The 16,462-nt window shown below is 44.6% G+C and overlaps 1 protein-coding gene across 1 annotated transcript in view; it reads right to left on the bottom strand.

The window, feature by feature from the left end:
- Window positions 1-7,242: 7,242 nt before the first annotated feature.
- The window catches only part of NIBAN1 (niban apoptosis regulator 1), a 184,080-nt gene continuing 174,860 nt past the window's right edge, over window positions 7,243-16,462 (bottom strand). Inside the window, exons 13-14 of the mRNA XM_070384811.1 lie at window positions 14,212-14,323; window positions 7,243-12,189 (exon numbers count right to left, since the gene is read on the bottom strand). Of these exons, the coding sequence (XP_070240912.1) occupies window positions 11,054-12,189; window positions 14,212-14,323 (1,248 nt within the window). The 3' untranslated portion in view covers window positions 7,243-11,053. The remainder of the gene's footprint in view (window positions 12,190-14,211; window positions 14,324-16,462) is intronic.

Genomic DNA, 16,462 nt, shown 5'->3' with positions numbered 1-16,462 from the left:
CTTGTTATTGGCTTCAGACCCAGCCATATCTTCAAGTTTCCACCCAGCCCTTGCCTGAATGCTTGGGACTTGACATTATTGATGACTTGGTTGGAAACACCAGTGTAAATCAAATTTATGGATGCCGTAAAGCCAGAAGTATAGCTAATATGTAGGATGACAGAATTAGGACAAAGAATGTTCCCATAGGTTGGAACAAAGAACTGAAACTAATAAGGTAAACTGTAGCTGAATGAGGTTCTGAACTTAGCTTTAAAACTCAGCTGCACAAGTGTGAGATGGGAAGTCATGTATTAGTTCTGCCATGTATGGAAATGACATAAGGTTTAAACAGACTACTTTCATGTGAGTCATTGGAGTGGTGCAGTAAGTGGGACTGCCGAAAATAACTGAATGTGGGCTGAAGCTTCATTACCAAACAGAGTGAATTGGTCAAAGTGGACATGATCTCACTTTACACCACCTGTCAGACCACACTTGGAATATATAGGGTCAGTTTTGGGTCACACATGCTAAGGCAGATAAAGACAAACTGGAGTGTATCCACTTTCATTTCCCATCAGTCTGGTTTCTGTCTCACCAAGGTACTAATGACATTTTTGTGAGTTAGTGGACACACTTCATGCCTTTTCCTATTTGACCTCGCTGCAGCATTTGACTCATGGACCACTCCTGCCTTCCTCAAGTTGTCTTCTCTTTAGTTTCTTGTCATTTATACCCTTTCCTTTTTTTCCCCTACTTATCTCAATGTGAATATTTCTCCTCCTTTGATACAAACATGGGTGTTCCTTAAGTTTCCCAGCCCACTTTCCTTCTTTTTTTTTTTTTTTTTCACTTTCCTTCTTTAGATTCCCCAAAGGAGATCCTATCCATTGCTGGAGCTTCAATTACCAAATGGATGCCAGTGACTGACTCCCAGATCCCTATTTCTAGCCTTGATATTTTTTGCACTCTTGTTCTATGTTTTTTTTTGTTTTTTTTTTTTGTGAGAATGTTTGATCAATAAATGCCGAAAAGTCAACAAAAAGTCTCTAAGGAGGATGATAAAATGCCAGGAGGAGGTAGATCTCTGAAAGTAGGACAAATCTAGTGGAGATTATTTGCAGTCTGGGAGCCTTTTAGATGTTTAACCATTGAAGTATTTGCTTTGCCTGAATTACATTCTGGAAAGAGGTGCTTTCTTACAGGAATTAGGGAAGGGTTAGTAAGTGGAGAGGGAATGTTGGTGAGTCCCACTTCTAGAAATAAGGCAGTGGGCTGACAATGAACGAGTCTTCCTTTTACTTTCTCAAAAGGAGTAAAAAATGGTAGACCTGGAAGCTTACATCTAAGGACTTAACTTTTATGTAACTTTTAGAGTTTTTACTTTTTTATTTCATGTATCTTCCCCACAGTGCTTGAAAGCAACAACTTTACTATAAAAAAAATGCTCTTTGCTTCTCTTTGAAGATAACAAGAAAAGGGGAAAGGGACAAAAATGTGCCTTCCTCTGGGCTGGGGAGAGATTTTCAAGAGAAAGGGTGCTAGGCTAAGTGCCTGTGTATGTGCTAAGTCACTGCAGTTGTGTTCAGTTCTTTGCAACCCCATAGACTGAAGCCCACCAGGCTCCTCTGTCCACGGGATTCTCCAGGCAAGAATACTGGAGTGGGTTGCCATGCCCTCCTCCAGGGGATCTTCTGACCCAGGGATCGAATCCACATCTCTGCGTCTCCTGCATTGGCAGGTGGATTCTTTACCACTAGCGCCACCTGGGAAGCTCATTAGGCTATGAGGTAGACAGAGGCTATTGAGGGAGAAAGGAAAAAAGGACAACACAAGGAACTAGCTTATAATTGAGCTGTGAAAAGACTCAACAGAGGAGCTCAAAACCGTATTACATAAAAAGAGGTGAATTGGGGGATATTTAGTCTGGAAAAGACATCTCAGTTATTTGGAGATGTTTGAAATCTGTCAGGAGGAAAAGAGGTTAGAATGTTGTATATTTCCCTGATGGAAAAAATTGGACCCATGGGATGGAAATTATAGTTGAGGATGGTGGCAGAGGAGGAGTGGAACATGAGAGTAATATTTTTGCTCTCCAACCATCAGAGTCATCTGAAAACAAAATAATTTCCTTTGGGAGATAGTGGTTTTCCCATCCCTGGAGGATGACCAAAAGCAGGAGGTTTTAAAGGGGAAATGCAAGCACTGTGGATACATTTGCATTCAGTGAACATTTAGGGTGTCTTCCAACCCTAAAGTCTATGCTTCTATGAACATATTGAGTCTCTAGGCATACAGGGAAAACTCCCTTTCTTTTGAAAGTCATTAGTCAAAACATATGGGAAATCACTAAAAATTTCTTCATGGTACATGTTTAAAGTGCCAAAATCAATGTTGTCAGCATAAAAGCCAAAGGAATTCAGAGGAAGAAGGCTTGAAATGATGGCAGGGAGCACAAAGTGAGTCCTGATGTGGTCCTGTGTGTCGGACAGACAAGAAAAGAAAGGACATTCTTGGTGAGGTGGCATGCTACCAGATAGATGTAAGCCCCTAAACCTTTTATTCAACCTTCATGAAAATTTTAAAAGAAACCCATGGGTCACTAGGTACAACAATATTCTAGCAAGAAAGCTGGAAGGGCAAAATCTGATACAAGTGTTCTTAAAATGTTATATCCTGAGGATCATCCTTTTCCAGGGAAAAGGAGAGGGATTAGGAATATTTACAAATCAGCTATCATAGAGTTATGAAGAATACAGAATATTAACCAGGTGGGATAAATTTTCAAGTAAAATTTATCTTTACTTGTTTTGTGGTTGGTTTTAAAATGTGTTTATTTTCCTTTTGAGGAGGACTGTAACATTTTCTGAAGACTACCATTATTTTCTATAGAAAATAAATTTACTGACATGTTTGTTGGAGAGAATGGTGCTTGTTTATATGAAGCTAAATACTGCTTGGCACGGGTTAAATTTTCTCACTCTCCTGGCATAATTAACATGTTTATCACGACCAATGACCTTGTTATAATTAAGCAGTATATAAAGTATATATTGCTAAGATGGGAAGGAATCTCTTTTAGACATTTCTTCTTACAAGGCTTATAAATTAAAAAACAAACAAACAAACAACTTTTAGGGCCTTCCCTGGTGGTCAAACTCTGCCTGCCAACGCAGGGGACATGGGTTTGATTCCTGCTCTGGGATGATCCCACATCCCCTGGGGCAACTAAGCCCAGGAGCCATAACTGCTGAGCCCACAAGCCAAAATTACTGAAGCCCAGGTGCCTAGAGCCCATGCTGCACAAGAAGAGAAGCCATCACAATGAGAAGCCCGTGCACTGCAATGAAGAGTAGCCCCCACTCCCTGCAACCAGAGAGAGCCCACATGCAGCCACGAAGACCCAGCACAGCCAAAAATAAGTAAATCTTAAAAAAAAAAAAAAAAAAACCTTTTAAATAAGAGACTCATTTTCCAAACGAATGCAAAAGCCAAAATTCTTTGATAGGTCAAAGTTATAGTTGGGAATGATGGTGTTTTGTTCATCTAGTAGAGAATGGGGCTAAAGCAGGGCACAGACATTGGGGAAGAATGTGAGAGGGGCCAGCGCTGGCTGTGTAAGTGTTTATAGACAGTGTCCTATGGAGACAAGACCATGGTCTTAGAATCAAACAGGAGTCATGTGAATGCTGCTGAGGCAGGTTGATTGCATTGATGCCCCAGCTAATGGCTCCCCTGAACTCAGGCACAATGTGGTGTGTGACTGCAGCAATTCCATCCCTGAATCTCACCCCGCCTTGTAACTGGCTTTGGTCAGTGGAACACGGCAGAAGTGATGTTGCACCGGTTCTGAGCTTTTTGCCTCTTCTCTTTCTCTCCTTTTCTCCTCCTGGCTTCTGCATCAGGAATGAGCCCGCACCAGTCTGCTGAAAGACGGGAGACCACACGGAGCGGAGCCCAGCCACCCAGCAAGGGACAGGCCACACCAGTGGACAGCCAGCCACCTCCCACACCTGTTGGGGAAGTCAGACAGGATGACATGAGCTGTCTCCCTGGTGCTTGACCCGTAACCTTCTGAGCAGTAATAAATGCTTCCTATTTTAACCACTGACTTTGGAGTGATTTCAGTTTTGTAGTGATTGCTAAATGATACTCCTGGGTCAACTAGTTACTAGCTGTGTCACCTTCAGAAGTTGCTTCGCTTCTTTGGGCCTCATTTTACACAATGTGGACAACAGCCTTTCAAGGTGGGGGCTGTTGTTGCCATTTTACAAACAAATTCTTTTAAAGGTTAAGTGGTTAGCCCCAGTTCAGACAATGAGTTGACACCCATACAATTTTCCCATAAAGGAACTCAGAGCAAAGTTCCCAGTCTATAGGTAAACTTAGTGAAGAATTCTGAATCGAGACCTGAAAGGTGGAAAGGCTCATTAATGTTAACAGTATTTCCTTAAACTGAGTAATTGAAAATGTCAATGGGGAAAAGATAACCCACAAACTGAATGTAATGCTGGCAGGGACTGATTGTTTTATCACTCTATTCCCAGGGTCTGGCAGAGTCTGTGGTATGTTAGTAGATATTGATAAGTATTTTGTGAAAAAAAAAAAAAACTCCATGAATGAATCTGGACGTTACATGAAAAACATAATTTATCCTAAACTCTGGATAAAAATTTAAAGTTCAAAACTTGAAGCCTCTAACAGACAGAAATGAAGATGCCTTCATTTTCCCCTCACAACATCCCTCTCAAACCAGTATACAGAAAGAACTGCCCCCCACGTGACTCAGGCAGCAGCACAGAACAGGGTCGGGCAGGGAGCAGGGTGTTGAAGGCCTTAGCTTCAAAATCACCTCAGTGTCTTGTAGACATTTTCCAAAACATAAGCCCTACCTGGTTCCTACCCCAACAATTCCACTTGGAATTGCTAATACAAAGCAAACCCTTCCCGATACATATACATACCCCTCTGTATAGGGACCAGACAGGTAGGGCAGGAAAGGATCTTGATAAAAAATTTCTTCAGAGTATCTGGAGGCAGCTGGATTTTTTTAGAGTTTCATTTGTTTATGTTTTAACTAAGAGGTCCAACTGCTGTTACAAGTTACCACAAATTTAGTGGTCAAAAACAACACACATTTAATATCTTACAGTTGTGGAGGTTAGAACTATAACACAGGTCTCACTGAGCTAGTATCAGTGAGCAGGCAGGTCTGCATTCCTTTCTTGAGGCTCTATGGGAAAATCCATCTCTTTGCCTTTTCCAGTTTCTTGAGGTTGACTCATTCCTTAGATTGTTCCCCTCTCCCATCAAGTAAGTCGTGATTAAATCAATAGAGCCCACTGATTTCCTTCCTTTGTCACAGCTCTGACTGTAACTCCTTCTGACCACAGCTCCCTCTAATGGTTCTGGCTGCTGGATTTTGGATTTTAGTTCATGAAGAAGTCAAAAAGGCAAGAAACAAAGGGCAAACTTAATAGGTTCAACAATCAGACCTGCCCTTTCTTGAGCAGAGTCCTCAGTTGTCACTTCTTCTGCCAGAACCCTTCTTCCTCTTCTCACAGAACCACCATTTGCATCTCAGCTTCCCCAACTGGACTGAATTTCCTAAAATCAGGGACCACATCTTCTTCTCTGCTCCCTATCCAACCTCAAGAGGAGGGCTTTCTAGAAGGAAGATGCTGCCCATTAATTCTCAAGCATTTGCTCATGCATCACAGACTCGGGTACCATTCAGGGGTAAATTTCTTGACCTTTTTGCATTGTTAACCTCTTAAGGACCTCAGGAAAACCCAGTGGAGGCTGCTGTCCCCAAAACTAGGAGGTGGCTCATAGTAGCTTGATTTGGAGGCAATTTGGCTCTGACTTGGCCTCCCAGAGGGATGAGTATACAAAAACCCATGACCAAGTCTCATCACTAAAACAGAACTATCTATGTAGACTGAGGGTGGGTAAACTTCCCAGAGTCACAGATTCTTAATACATGCTAAGGGATCACTGACTATTATCTTCACTTGTTTCTTCATCTGTGATTGGGGATATTTATTCAACATTTCTTGAGCACTTGCTATCTTCAGGCACCTATGCTCTGCTAAGCATACAAAGATTAAAGGCAGGATCCCTGCCCCAAGGCACAGGTCAGGTGGACGACTGCAGCAGAGGGAGAGGATGACTAGAAGTAGACAAGTACATTTGGCTGGGAGAGTTCAGCAAAGCATTGTTGGGGGTACGAGCTGGGTGGGGAAACTGGCCTGACTTGTCCTCTCACAGGAACAATGGGAATTGGCTAGATGGGGAAGGGAGGGACAGATATTCTTGACAATGGATATGGCAAAGGATGAGAGATGCTCAAGCTGGAGTGGCTCCAGGCTTGTGAGGAGAGAAGAGCTGTTAGTTGACTCCTCCCGAGACCTCCATCACTTCCATCCTGGACACACCGGATGGACAGACAATCTAAGAAAAAGACATACAAAAGTGGTTTCATGATCCCCCTCACCTCCAATTCCAATCTGATTATTGACCCAAAGTAGAAATTCTGGAGGAGCCACCAGAAGTTTGCTATGGAAGGAGGAGATGGAGGAGGGAAGCTTATGCCACACCAAGTGTCCCCATCACTGCCGGACACGATTTCTCCAACATGCCTCCTCTCTTGCCTGAAGCTGTTGGTGTAAAGTTAAAGCTGAGATCATAGAAAAGTCTTCTGCCAAGTGAAGAAGCAAACACCCATTCTGAGCTCTCCCTGGCTGTGTCCACCCTGAGAATTTGAGTTTTGTGATATGAGATCATGTCCACTGTATATACTTCTGTGTCTTCTACACCCACTAGAGCACCTACATAAAACAGATGCACAATCATTGTTTTTCAGATGAACGAATTTATGGATGAATAAGCAACTGTGGATACTAGTGAGTAAATATTGCTTTGTTTATAATTACAGAAAGAATGGATATATTGCTCAGCGTTGTCCACTGAAAACAAATTTGTTTGAACAGCAATTCAATTACATCAAGAGTAATTGCCTATTATTGTATTATAGACCTAATCCGATTCCCACAGAAATTAGCATATGCATTTTAAAAGCATGATTACAACTGCCATTAAGTGACTTCCCTGTGGATTCCTTCCTGATGGCAGAAAAGTAAAATTCTGTACTACACTGACTCACTTTTCCATCTCTGAGGAGTTCCTCCCAGCTCAAGTATGACATTTGCTTAAAAGATGAAAACAGCCCTATTCCAAATAAATATGACGTCTGGACACTTTTTCAAGGACAAACATTTTATTGCAATATAGGCACTTGGCAGGGTAAATATGTGGTTACAAAGTGGTTTACGTTTATTTGCTTTATATAGTGACCAGAAAAACCAATCCGCAGTGTAGATCTCCTTATTGAGGTTGCAGACTTCAGAAGCAAATTGTAAAACCCACTTGTTTTTGGTAAAGAAGGTACATGTAACTGACTTTTTCACCAAGTGAAACTGTATTATTTATTTTTGTCAGTGATGTCTTTCTCTTCCCCAAATTAAACTTGCTAGGTTAGCATACATCATTTAGCACTTTTTATAAAGAAATAAAATCACTTATTTGAGAGAATCGTGGAACCCTTTGAAATCACTACCTCTAATCTGAAGGTTATGAAACCAGACTTGAGAATCTCTGTAGTAAAATGCAGAAGATGGAGCATGAAGACCCATAGTTCTTCATACTCAGTCTCTTTCTAAAAATTTTGAACAAACTGGAATCTTTTCCTTGTTGTCTCCAAAATGCATTTTTTTTGAAATGAGTTTACTCTGAATAATGCAAGACACTACTGACTCTGCTCTAAGCTGCAAAGGAAAACCTGATAAGCAAATTCGTTTTTAAGGAAAATATCCTTTCTTTGTAAAAGGTCAATAAAACATAACTAGTCATGGAATTTTTGCCAAAAGCCATGTCTTGAGGTTTTATGCATTTCAAAGAAATTTGTCCATAGGAGAGAGCCCCTGAGCAGCTTGCAGAGGCTTTTCCTGCTGCTCACTTAAATCACAATAACCTTGCTCCAACCTGGAAACCACTGAAGCAATCTAGACAAGTCTGTATCAAAAGCAAGAGAAACTCCCAGTAATAGGAAACTATTCCACTCAACATGTGAAAACAAGGAAATTTTAATGCACTTTAATTTCCTGTTCTATCGTCAAATAGAACAGTCACCTGACTTAATCTAGTGGACATGTCTTTTGTGAAATATGTACAGAAAAACTCTGCTTTCTCAGCTCTGTACTTCCTCTTAATCTCTGGTCTCCTCTACCAGAGGATGGGTAGACACTGATGTTCATTCATCCAATGAAGTGACAAGTACTGTCGTTTAGGGTTGGAAAAATCTCTCAGCTTTCCAAGTGGGGCCAGGAGCCCTGAGGTGAGCAAAAGGGAGGAAGCTAGAAGCTTATACATGGGCTTAGCCTGCGCCAGGACCTCCTTGCTTGCAGATCACCATTCTCCCGGAGAAAAGGGCAGTCCTTGGGGAGGCTGGGCACTGCTCCTTTGGCTCTCAGTCTCACTGGGCAGCGCATCAGACCATTTGGCCACTTGCCTTTTGGACTTTGGACTTGATTTAAGGGAAGACTCCCAAGGGCAAAAAGCCCAAGTAAAATATATCTCCTTGCCTGACAGCAAGCCCCAAATAGCCCCAGCACAGCGGTGTGGTTGATGATCAGTTCTCACATTTCCTGAGAAGCCTGACACAAGCAGTTCCTTGTTAGGCACTACGGATATTAAAGTGACTTGAGAAGCCAGGGAGCTATTATTCAAGGCTGTGTGTGCAGGAAGTACACAGGATGACCAAACCCTAGTGTCTGTCCTTGAAGGAAGGGGCCCCTGGAAGAGACAGGAAGTAAACATAATTGCAATATTTTGTGCCAAATGCAAGGATATGAGTGAACACAGGCGCAATAAGGACCAGGGAGGGGAGTGACCTCTGCCTTCCACCTATAATGCTGCTGCTGCTGCTAAGTCACTTCAGTCGTGTCTGACTCTGTGCGACCCCATAGACAGCAGCCCACCAGGCTCTCCCATCCCTGGGATTCTCCAGGCAAGAACACTGGAGTGGGTTGCCATTTCCTTCTCCAATGCATGAAAGTGAAAAGTGAAAGTGAAGTCGCTCAGTCGTGTCCGACTCTTCGCGACCCCATGGACTGCAGCCTACCAGGCTCCTCCGTCCATGGGATTTTCCAGGCAAGAGTACTCGAGTGGGTTGTCATTGCCTTCTCCACCTATAATGAGAGGATCTAAACACACTAAGTGTTAGTCACTCGGTCATGTCGGACTCTTTGCCACCCCATGGACTACAGCTGCCAGGTTCCTCTATCCATGGAATTCTCCAGGCAAGGATACTGGAGTGGGTAGCTATTCCTTTGGCCAGGGGATCTTCTTGACCCAGGGATTGAACCCAGATCTCCTGCATTGCAGACAGATTCTTTACCGTCTGAGCCAAGGGTGAAACAATTCAATATGAGAGTATCCTGATTATTTTTCATCCCCTATGACCCAGAAATCCAAGCAATTCTTCATAGGGAAGTGGAGAGAGAGATATTTTAGTTCCTGGTTAAATGGTCAAACTGTGGACAAATTCTTTAAAAAAAAAACCTGATATTAACTACTTGTTGATGATAATCAAAATAAGCTCTTAGGACAATGTTGAGATCTAATATTAAAATTTGTAGAAGGAAATTTCAAGATGTAGACCTGGGAGTAAAGCTTTTAGAAAATCATCTGGTATTTTTCTGAAGGACAAGAGAATACATCTTTTTAACCTTTGGCAAGAAAGTTCATTCCACCTTAACACTCACAGGTAAAGATCATGATCCATTCAGAAGATGTATTTCCATCTATTTCCATTAAAGCAGGTTCTGGGAGAAAGGAACAGAGCCATTTCCACCATAGTATCAGTGCCTGGGACATAACAAGACTCAATTTGCTGAACAACTGAGCAAATAATTTCCATTGTTGGTAATATCTTTGGAACTTAATGATCTATAGCTTGATTTCTCTCTTTCTTCCTTTCTCTCTCCCTTTTACTTCCCTCTTTTCTTTCTTCTTTTATTCACTTATTCACTTTATTCCCTCCTGGGAATAAACCAGAACTGTTTCAATGGAAAGAAAGAAAGTTGTCATGTTTTGAAAATCAGTATATATTTTTTTCTTTTAGATTAAATTCCTTTGGATCCTTCCATTTATGCTAGACAAGCACCTAATCTTTCTTTTTTTTCTTTTGTTCTTTTCTGTTACTATGCCTAACACAGCATGTGTCATAGAATAGCTGTTCATATAATGTTTAATTGGTCGGCTTTATGCTTGATAATTTAGCTAAGCTCTTTCTCTGCACAGTCTAAGGCTAATTTGGAAGGCTTTCAGCCTTAAACATGCCAAAGAAATTTCCTTGCCTCATCTGATGTTCTCCAAAAAGTGATTAATTAATAAGAATTAGCAAGATGAATTAGTAGGAAATTGATAGCGGCATTAGTAAGAGGCCCAGCCAGCCCCCAGACCACAGCTTTGCTCTGTTTCCGCTCAGCCTTCCTGAGATGTCTCAGGCTGATCGCTCAGGCTCTGTGGGCCGCACACAGCAGGCGGGAGGGGCCGGCGCGCACCATCTCCCTTTCCTGCAGCCGGGCTGTGGACGAACGGTGAGGCTGGATTACAGGATCTACCTTCGCATTCTCACCGAACATGAAGAAGCCTTAAAGTGCATTAGAAGAGAGTGTGCAGGGTGCCCGGCTGTCTCCTCTGCCTTCCCTGCAGCCCCGTCCCACCCTGGGCCCCTCAGCTGCCTCTCACCACCCCCCACCCCCCCACGCCATTACCTTTGTAATTCTTATTCAAATGCTAAAGTCATAATTCATGGGAGGACAGTTCCATTCCACAAAGGCTTGCCTCAGTGCTCCTGCCCCGTGTGCAATTCCCTCTAGCTTCATTATACAAATTAAAGAAGTACTTCATGCTTTTTTTTTTTTTTTTTGGTAACAACTTGCAGGCATCCCCCCTCCCCCTTTGGGCTGAGTTTGTTCCAAGAAAGACTTTGGCCACTCTGTCCCTTTCACTCCTCTGAAGGGGGCTCTGGGGGGTCTTCTCTCTGTGTATCTAGGGTATCAGTGTTTGCAACGTTCTCCACCACCCACTGACACTCGTGAACAGGGTCAGCCTTCCTCTCCTGGGCATCCTCACTGGTGGCAGGCTGGGCTGTGCTGCAGCTCCCGCCCACCGCCTCTTCTTCCACAGAAACCTGGCTCTCCCTGGGGCTGATGGAGTCAGAACGGAACACGCAAGCTTCTAGGGACACAGCCTCAGCCTCCACAGAGCACACGGGCCCTCCTCCTTCAAGGGTGCCCAGTCCAGAGGCATCCCCTGTGAGCTCACTCTCAGCGGGCTCTCCTGCCTCTCCCGGCTCCTCTGTGGGGTCTGGGCCCCGGGCCCCCTCGCTGAGCCCCCCACAGGTTGGCTGAGCATCTGGAAATTCTCCCAGCTCCACCCCGCTGGCCTCGGCCTTGGGAGTTGGACCATGGGCCTCCCCCTCACCGACTTCACTTTCTTCACAGTTGTCCTGACCCGAAGCAGATGCTTGACTGGCCTCTGTGTTGATTTGGGTTGCTTCCTCTTCTTTTTCAATATCTTGGGGAACAAGGGCCTCCTCATGTGTATCTTTCTCAACCTCAAGCACAGCGGACTCCTCTGTTACTTCGGCGGTCACCGTCAGCAAATTTCTGAGCTCCTTCAAGGAGCCTGCGGCAGACCTGGGCTCTTCGTCTTCCTGGGTGGGTTCTCGGTCCTCAGGAGTCTCTTCCAACTCCGGCTGTGACAAGTGTGTGCCCAGGGCACCTGCTGTCACCTCTGTAGCCACCAGATTCACAACTGGGCCATCTATACTTGAATCGATGACCTGCCTGTCCCCATCTGGGGGAGGGCTGGACACAGGGAGGGAAAGGCCTTCTTCTCTGGCCAATGGACTAGGGACCTCTGGTTGTTTCATCTCCCCTGCCTCCTGGAACACCTCATTACTCAGGATCTCACTCTCTGAAACTCCGGGGAGAACGGCCGAGGCTCTCCTGGCGGGGCTGGCCTGGTTTGACCCCGCAGGAGTTTTTAGATCAGTGAGGCTAGACACGCTTTCACTGGGCAAGGCCATGTTGTCTTCAAACAAATTGTGTTTCTTCAGGATAGCAGCCTCCTTTATCACTGAGAGATACCAGAAAGCAAAACATAATGTTAAAACCTTGCCCTGACTAATCTGGAATTTCTGATTTTATCTAGAAGCTAAAATTCCCTCTCAGCTTTTCTAACCGTCTGAATTTCCCAATTTCAAATTCCAGCTTACATCTAACCCTCTTTCAGGAAGCTTTCCCTGATGACCAGAGCCTACAGACTCATTCCAAACCCTGGACCTCTGTAATGTTCACTCATTCATTCCTTCACTCATTCATTTATTCAAACAGCACACTTTTACTAGACATCAACTATGGGACATGCTCTAAGAATCCAAAGATGAATGAATAAAACATGGCCTTAGCTTTCAAAGAGGTCAAATCTACTACCATTGGTATCACCCTCGGAAGGCCCCACCACATCTCAGCCGCTAGTGTGTGCGGCTGCAGTGTGTCTACTTTGACTGACACTCCTTTAGGGCAGGACAGGCCCTTAGTTTCTCTGCTTTTACACTCAGAACAGTCCTGAACGTGTAACGAGTCCTTAGTACTGAGCCTGCAGAGAGAACCTTATGACCTGCAGTGTCCAAACTAAAGGCCTCTGTCCATCCGGCTCAGTCCTAGAGGCCCCGAGAGGAGTAAAATCAATAATAACAACCATTTCCTCCACATCCTCTCCAGAATTTATTGTTTGTAAGTTTTTTTGATGATGGCCATTCAGGTCAGCGTGAGGTGATACCTCCTTGTAGTTTTGATCTGCAGTTCTCTAATAATTAGCATAATTAACATAGCAATTGAGCATCGCATCTTGTGTTTGTTGGCTGTCTGTACTGGACAGCACAGGGAATTCTACTTAACAGTGCCGTGGAGACTGAATGGGAAGGAACTCTAAAAGGGAGGGAATATGTGTAAATGTACGGCTGATTTATTTTGCTGTACGGTAGGAACTGATGCAACACTGTAAAGCAACCATCTTCCAATAAAAATTAATTTTAAAAAATAACGACAACCAGCAGCTGACGTTTTTGACAATCAGCCTCTCCCTCTGGCTGTGTAGGTTGTACAGTGCCCAACAATCTCACACCCCAGCGGATACCATTCACATCACAGATTTGTGTATTCAGCAGAGTAATTTTCCAGCAGGCTGCAGTAGCATGTCCTGCTCAAACCAAACCAGTATATGGTGACAAGTTTTTGACAGAGAGCAGTCTGCCATCTGGAGGAAGAGAGCTTTTTTCCTAATTCGCCCAAGGGTGCTGTGGTGGACTGGCAGTGGCCTTGACTGAGCCCCTCTTCCTGTGCAGATACTGAGATGACATCTTTGTATTCCTTATCTCATTGGATGAGCTACTTTGACCTGGGGCTTGTGCTTGGCCAGCTTTCTTTGTGGAGACCAGATATGTTTCAAGCCTATAGTTTTAGGGACAGCCCTCTCCTGTGTATTTCTATCGAAGTTTTCCTATCTACACTCCTATCCTGAGCAGGGCCTGATTCCATGGGATACTGTGAGCCAGAGTCCTAATGGGACTCGCCAAGGACGGAGTCACAGCCCAGTGTATTCTGTCTGGCTGAGTGGAGGTGAGGAATGTGCTGAGAGGGCAGAGCAGCTGGGAAGCCCCGCTGCTGAATCACCTGCTCCAGGCTGGGGAGGCGTTGTAAGCCTGTGGCCAAGAAGAGCTCTTTTTCCTTTGTTCTGTCTGGAACAGCCGGAGGAGGCCAGCTGTTCATGAGACACCCTAGGTTAATCTCTCTAACCTCAGTTTTCTCATCTGAAAAATGAAGCTTAAAATTCCCAGTTCACAGAGTTCTTATTTGGATTGAAAGCGAAATAATATCTAACGGGCCAGTGGAGTGTGAGCCAAACCGCAACCGCTCAGCGGAGGTCAGCGGCCCTCGCTTCTTCAGTCCCTCGTCCTCTGTCTCCCCAGCTCTTGGTGTCAATTTCCTCTTCCCTTTTCATTCCTGTGGACAAAACCTAGCGGGCCCTGAGGGGTCCCCATCAGGGGTGCACCCCTCTATCTAGAGCTTTCTCCAGCACCAGGGAAACCCTCCATACCTTTCAGACTTTCATCTAGGAGGATCTGATGTAAAATCTCCTCGTAGACATTTTCAACATGGATCATATTGGTGTGATCTGCAAAGATGTACTGCTCATATTTCTGAAGCTCCTGGAGAAGGAGAGATAAGAAGATAAAGGGGACAACACATGAGACACCAGTTTGCAGAGGAGCTCTGGAAAGGACAGCTGTCCCTCTTGTTCCCCCTTGGAGTGTGAAGCATTGGTCACCTGCTTCCTTCCCCCAGACACCATGCCCTGGACTGGGTTCACGCTCTATGCCCTTCGAGGGGGCAGACACCAGAGACCCTGATGTCTCAAGGCCTTGTCAGTGGGTCTGGACGTTTCCTTCTTTTTCTTCTTTCTTAATGCCAACAGTACTTTACTAAGGTGTAAGCTATACTGAGAAAAATGCGCACGTTTTAAAAGTAGAGCTCAACAACTTTAAATATATAAATATACTCAGATAACCATAACCCAGATCAAGGTAAACATTTCCATCACCCCTTTTTCCAGTCTAGACTACTCACCAAGAGATTAAGCTCTGATGTTGTGTCTATCACACTAGATTAGTTTTCCTTGTTATTTAACTTTGTACAAAATGGAATCCTGTACTCTTTTTTTGTGTTTGTTTTTGGAGGTTCATCCATGTTGCTGCATGTATCAGTAGTTCATTCTTTTTTACTGATAAATGGCACTCATTATATGGACAAGCTAAAGCTGTCTCTATTCCTACTGCTGGATATTGACTGTTACGAACATAGTTGCTATTGATATTCTTGTGTATGATTTTGTGGATTTAGGGCTTACTTGAGTGTATACCTAGAAGTGAGATTGCTGGGTCCTAGAGCAGATGTCGGAGAAGGCAATGGCAACCCACTCCAGTACTCTTGCCTGGAAAATCCCATGGACGGAGGAGCCTGGTAGGCTGCAGTCCATGGGGTCGCTAAGAGTCGGACACGACTGAAGTGATGCAGCAGCAGCAGCAGCGTAGATGTATGTTTAACTCTTAGGATGCGTCCCGTTCTCAGGTGTGGAGAATCCCTAGTCACAGACTCTCGAGAAACAGTCTCCTCTTCCCCTCCAGCTGGCCCGGAAACTCCATGATTCTAAGACAATCCAGGCATCACACAAAATCCTTTAACACTTCCTGCTTTCCAAGGGTCTCCACGTGGCTTGCCTTTTATCAGCATGAGGTCAAGGAAGGGATCAAAATGAGCCAAGTCATATCCGTGTGATTAACTCCATAACGCTTGCCCCTGACAGTGCAGGATGGAGGCCCCTGACCCCTGGTTCTTACAGAGCCAGGGTCTTAGCAGTGGGATTCGATGGCTTTTGCCTGGAGGGAGGAGATTTACAGCAGGCCATCAGACGCCACCTCATTCAGACTCTCAGAGCCAGGACAGGGGGGTCTGTAGCCCAGGACCGGATCCCAGTGGGTAATAATGGGACCCCTTTCTGCCCACCCTAGGGAAAGCCACAGGATTAAAGAGACATGAGCTTCCATGACCCTGAGAGGGTCTATGGGATAAGACTGACACACGGATAAGAGCCACATGGGCAGAGCGCAGCTCAGGGACTGCACACTGCCCTGGCCTGGCTGCGGGGCCCTGGGCAAGCCAGCTCACGGCTCTGTGCCTCTCTCTTCTTCTGCAAAACGAGGTTTGTGTCTTTCATCTCCCCACGTGATCTTCCACTCCTTAGTTCCCTGTTATTCATCCCTCAGGACTGGGAGAAAACATGGCTCTGGGAAGTCCTCTCCATCTGCATAGGCAGAGCTGGGCACCCTCTTCCGAACTCGGTCACCTCTCTTCCCCACAAAGTTCCTGCCCTGCTCATCGCAAAGTGCGCTCTGTGCCTGTCTGCTGTCTCTAGGCTGTGAAGCCCAGGACAAAACAGGGACGCTGGCTGGACACGTGCCTGGATCATGCTTATACATGTTCGCTGAATAAATAGCAGGCCTTTGAACTTTCAACCAGCTAAGTAATTGTGTGGAAAAGAATCATTCCGAGGGGCACTTATCCTGTTGTGATGTGCACAACTTCACAAAACAGGTTTTCTATATTGAATTGACTGAATCGTGACACATATTAATTTCCTGGATCTGTTAAATCGGAATTAAAAAAAAAAATCTCCCCAGGCAGTTCTAACGTGCAGCCTGGGTTAAGTACCGCAGATCTTAGAACCTAGGGAAATACACTCGAGTAAACTAAAGACTCTTTGCCTGAAGCAAATGCTCCCCTAGTTCACC

The sequence above is a fragment of the Bos mutus genome, chromosome 16, assembly GCF_027580195.1.
Source record: "Bos mutus isolate GX-2022 chromosome 16, NWIPB_WYAK_1.1, whole genome shotgun sequence".
Taxonomy (NCBI): domain Eukaryota; kingdom Metazoa; phylum Chordata; class Mammalia; order Artiodactyla; family Bovidae; genus Bos; species Bos mutus.
The sequence above is the reverse complement of the archived record's forward strand: the minus strand, read 5'-3'. Positions and strand labels throughout refer to the sequence as shown.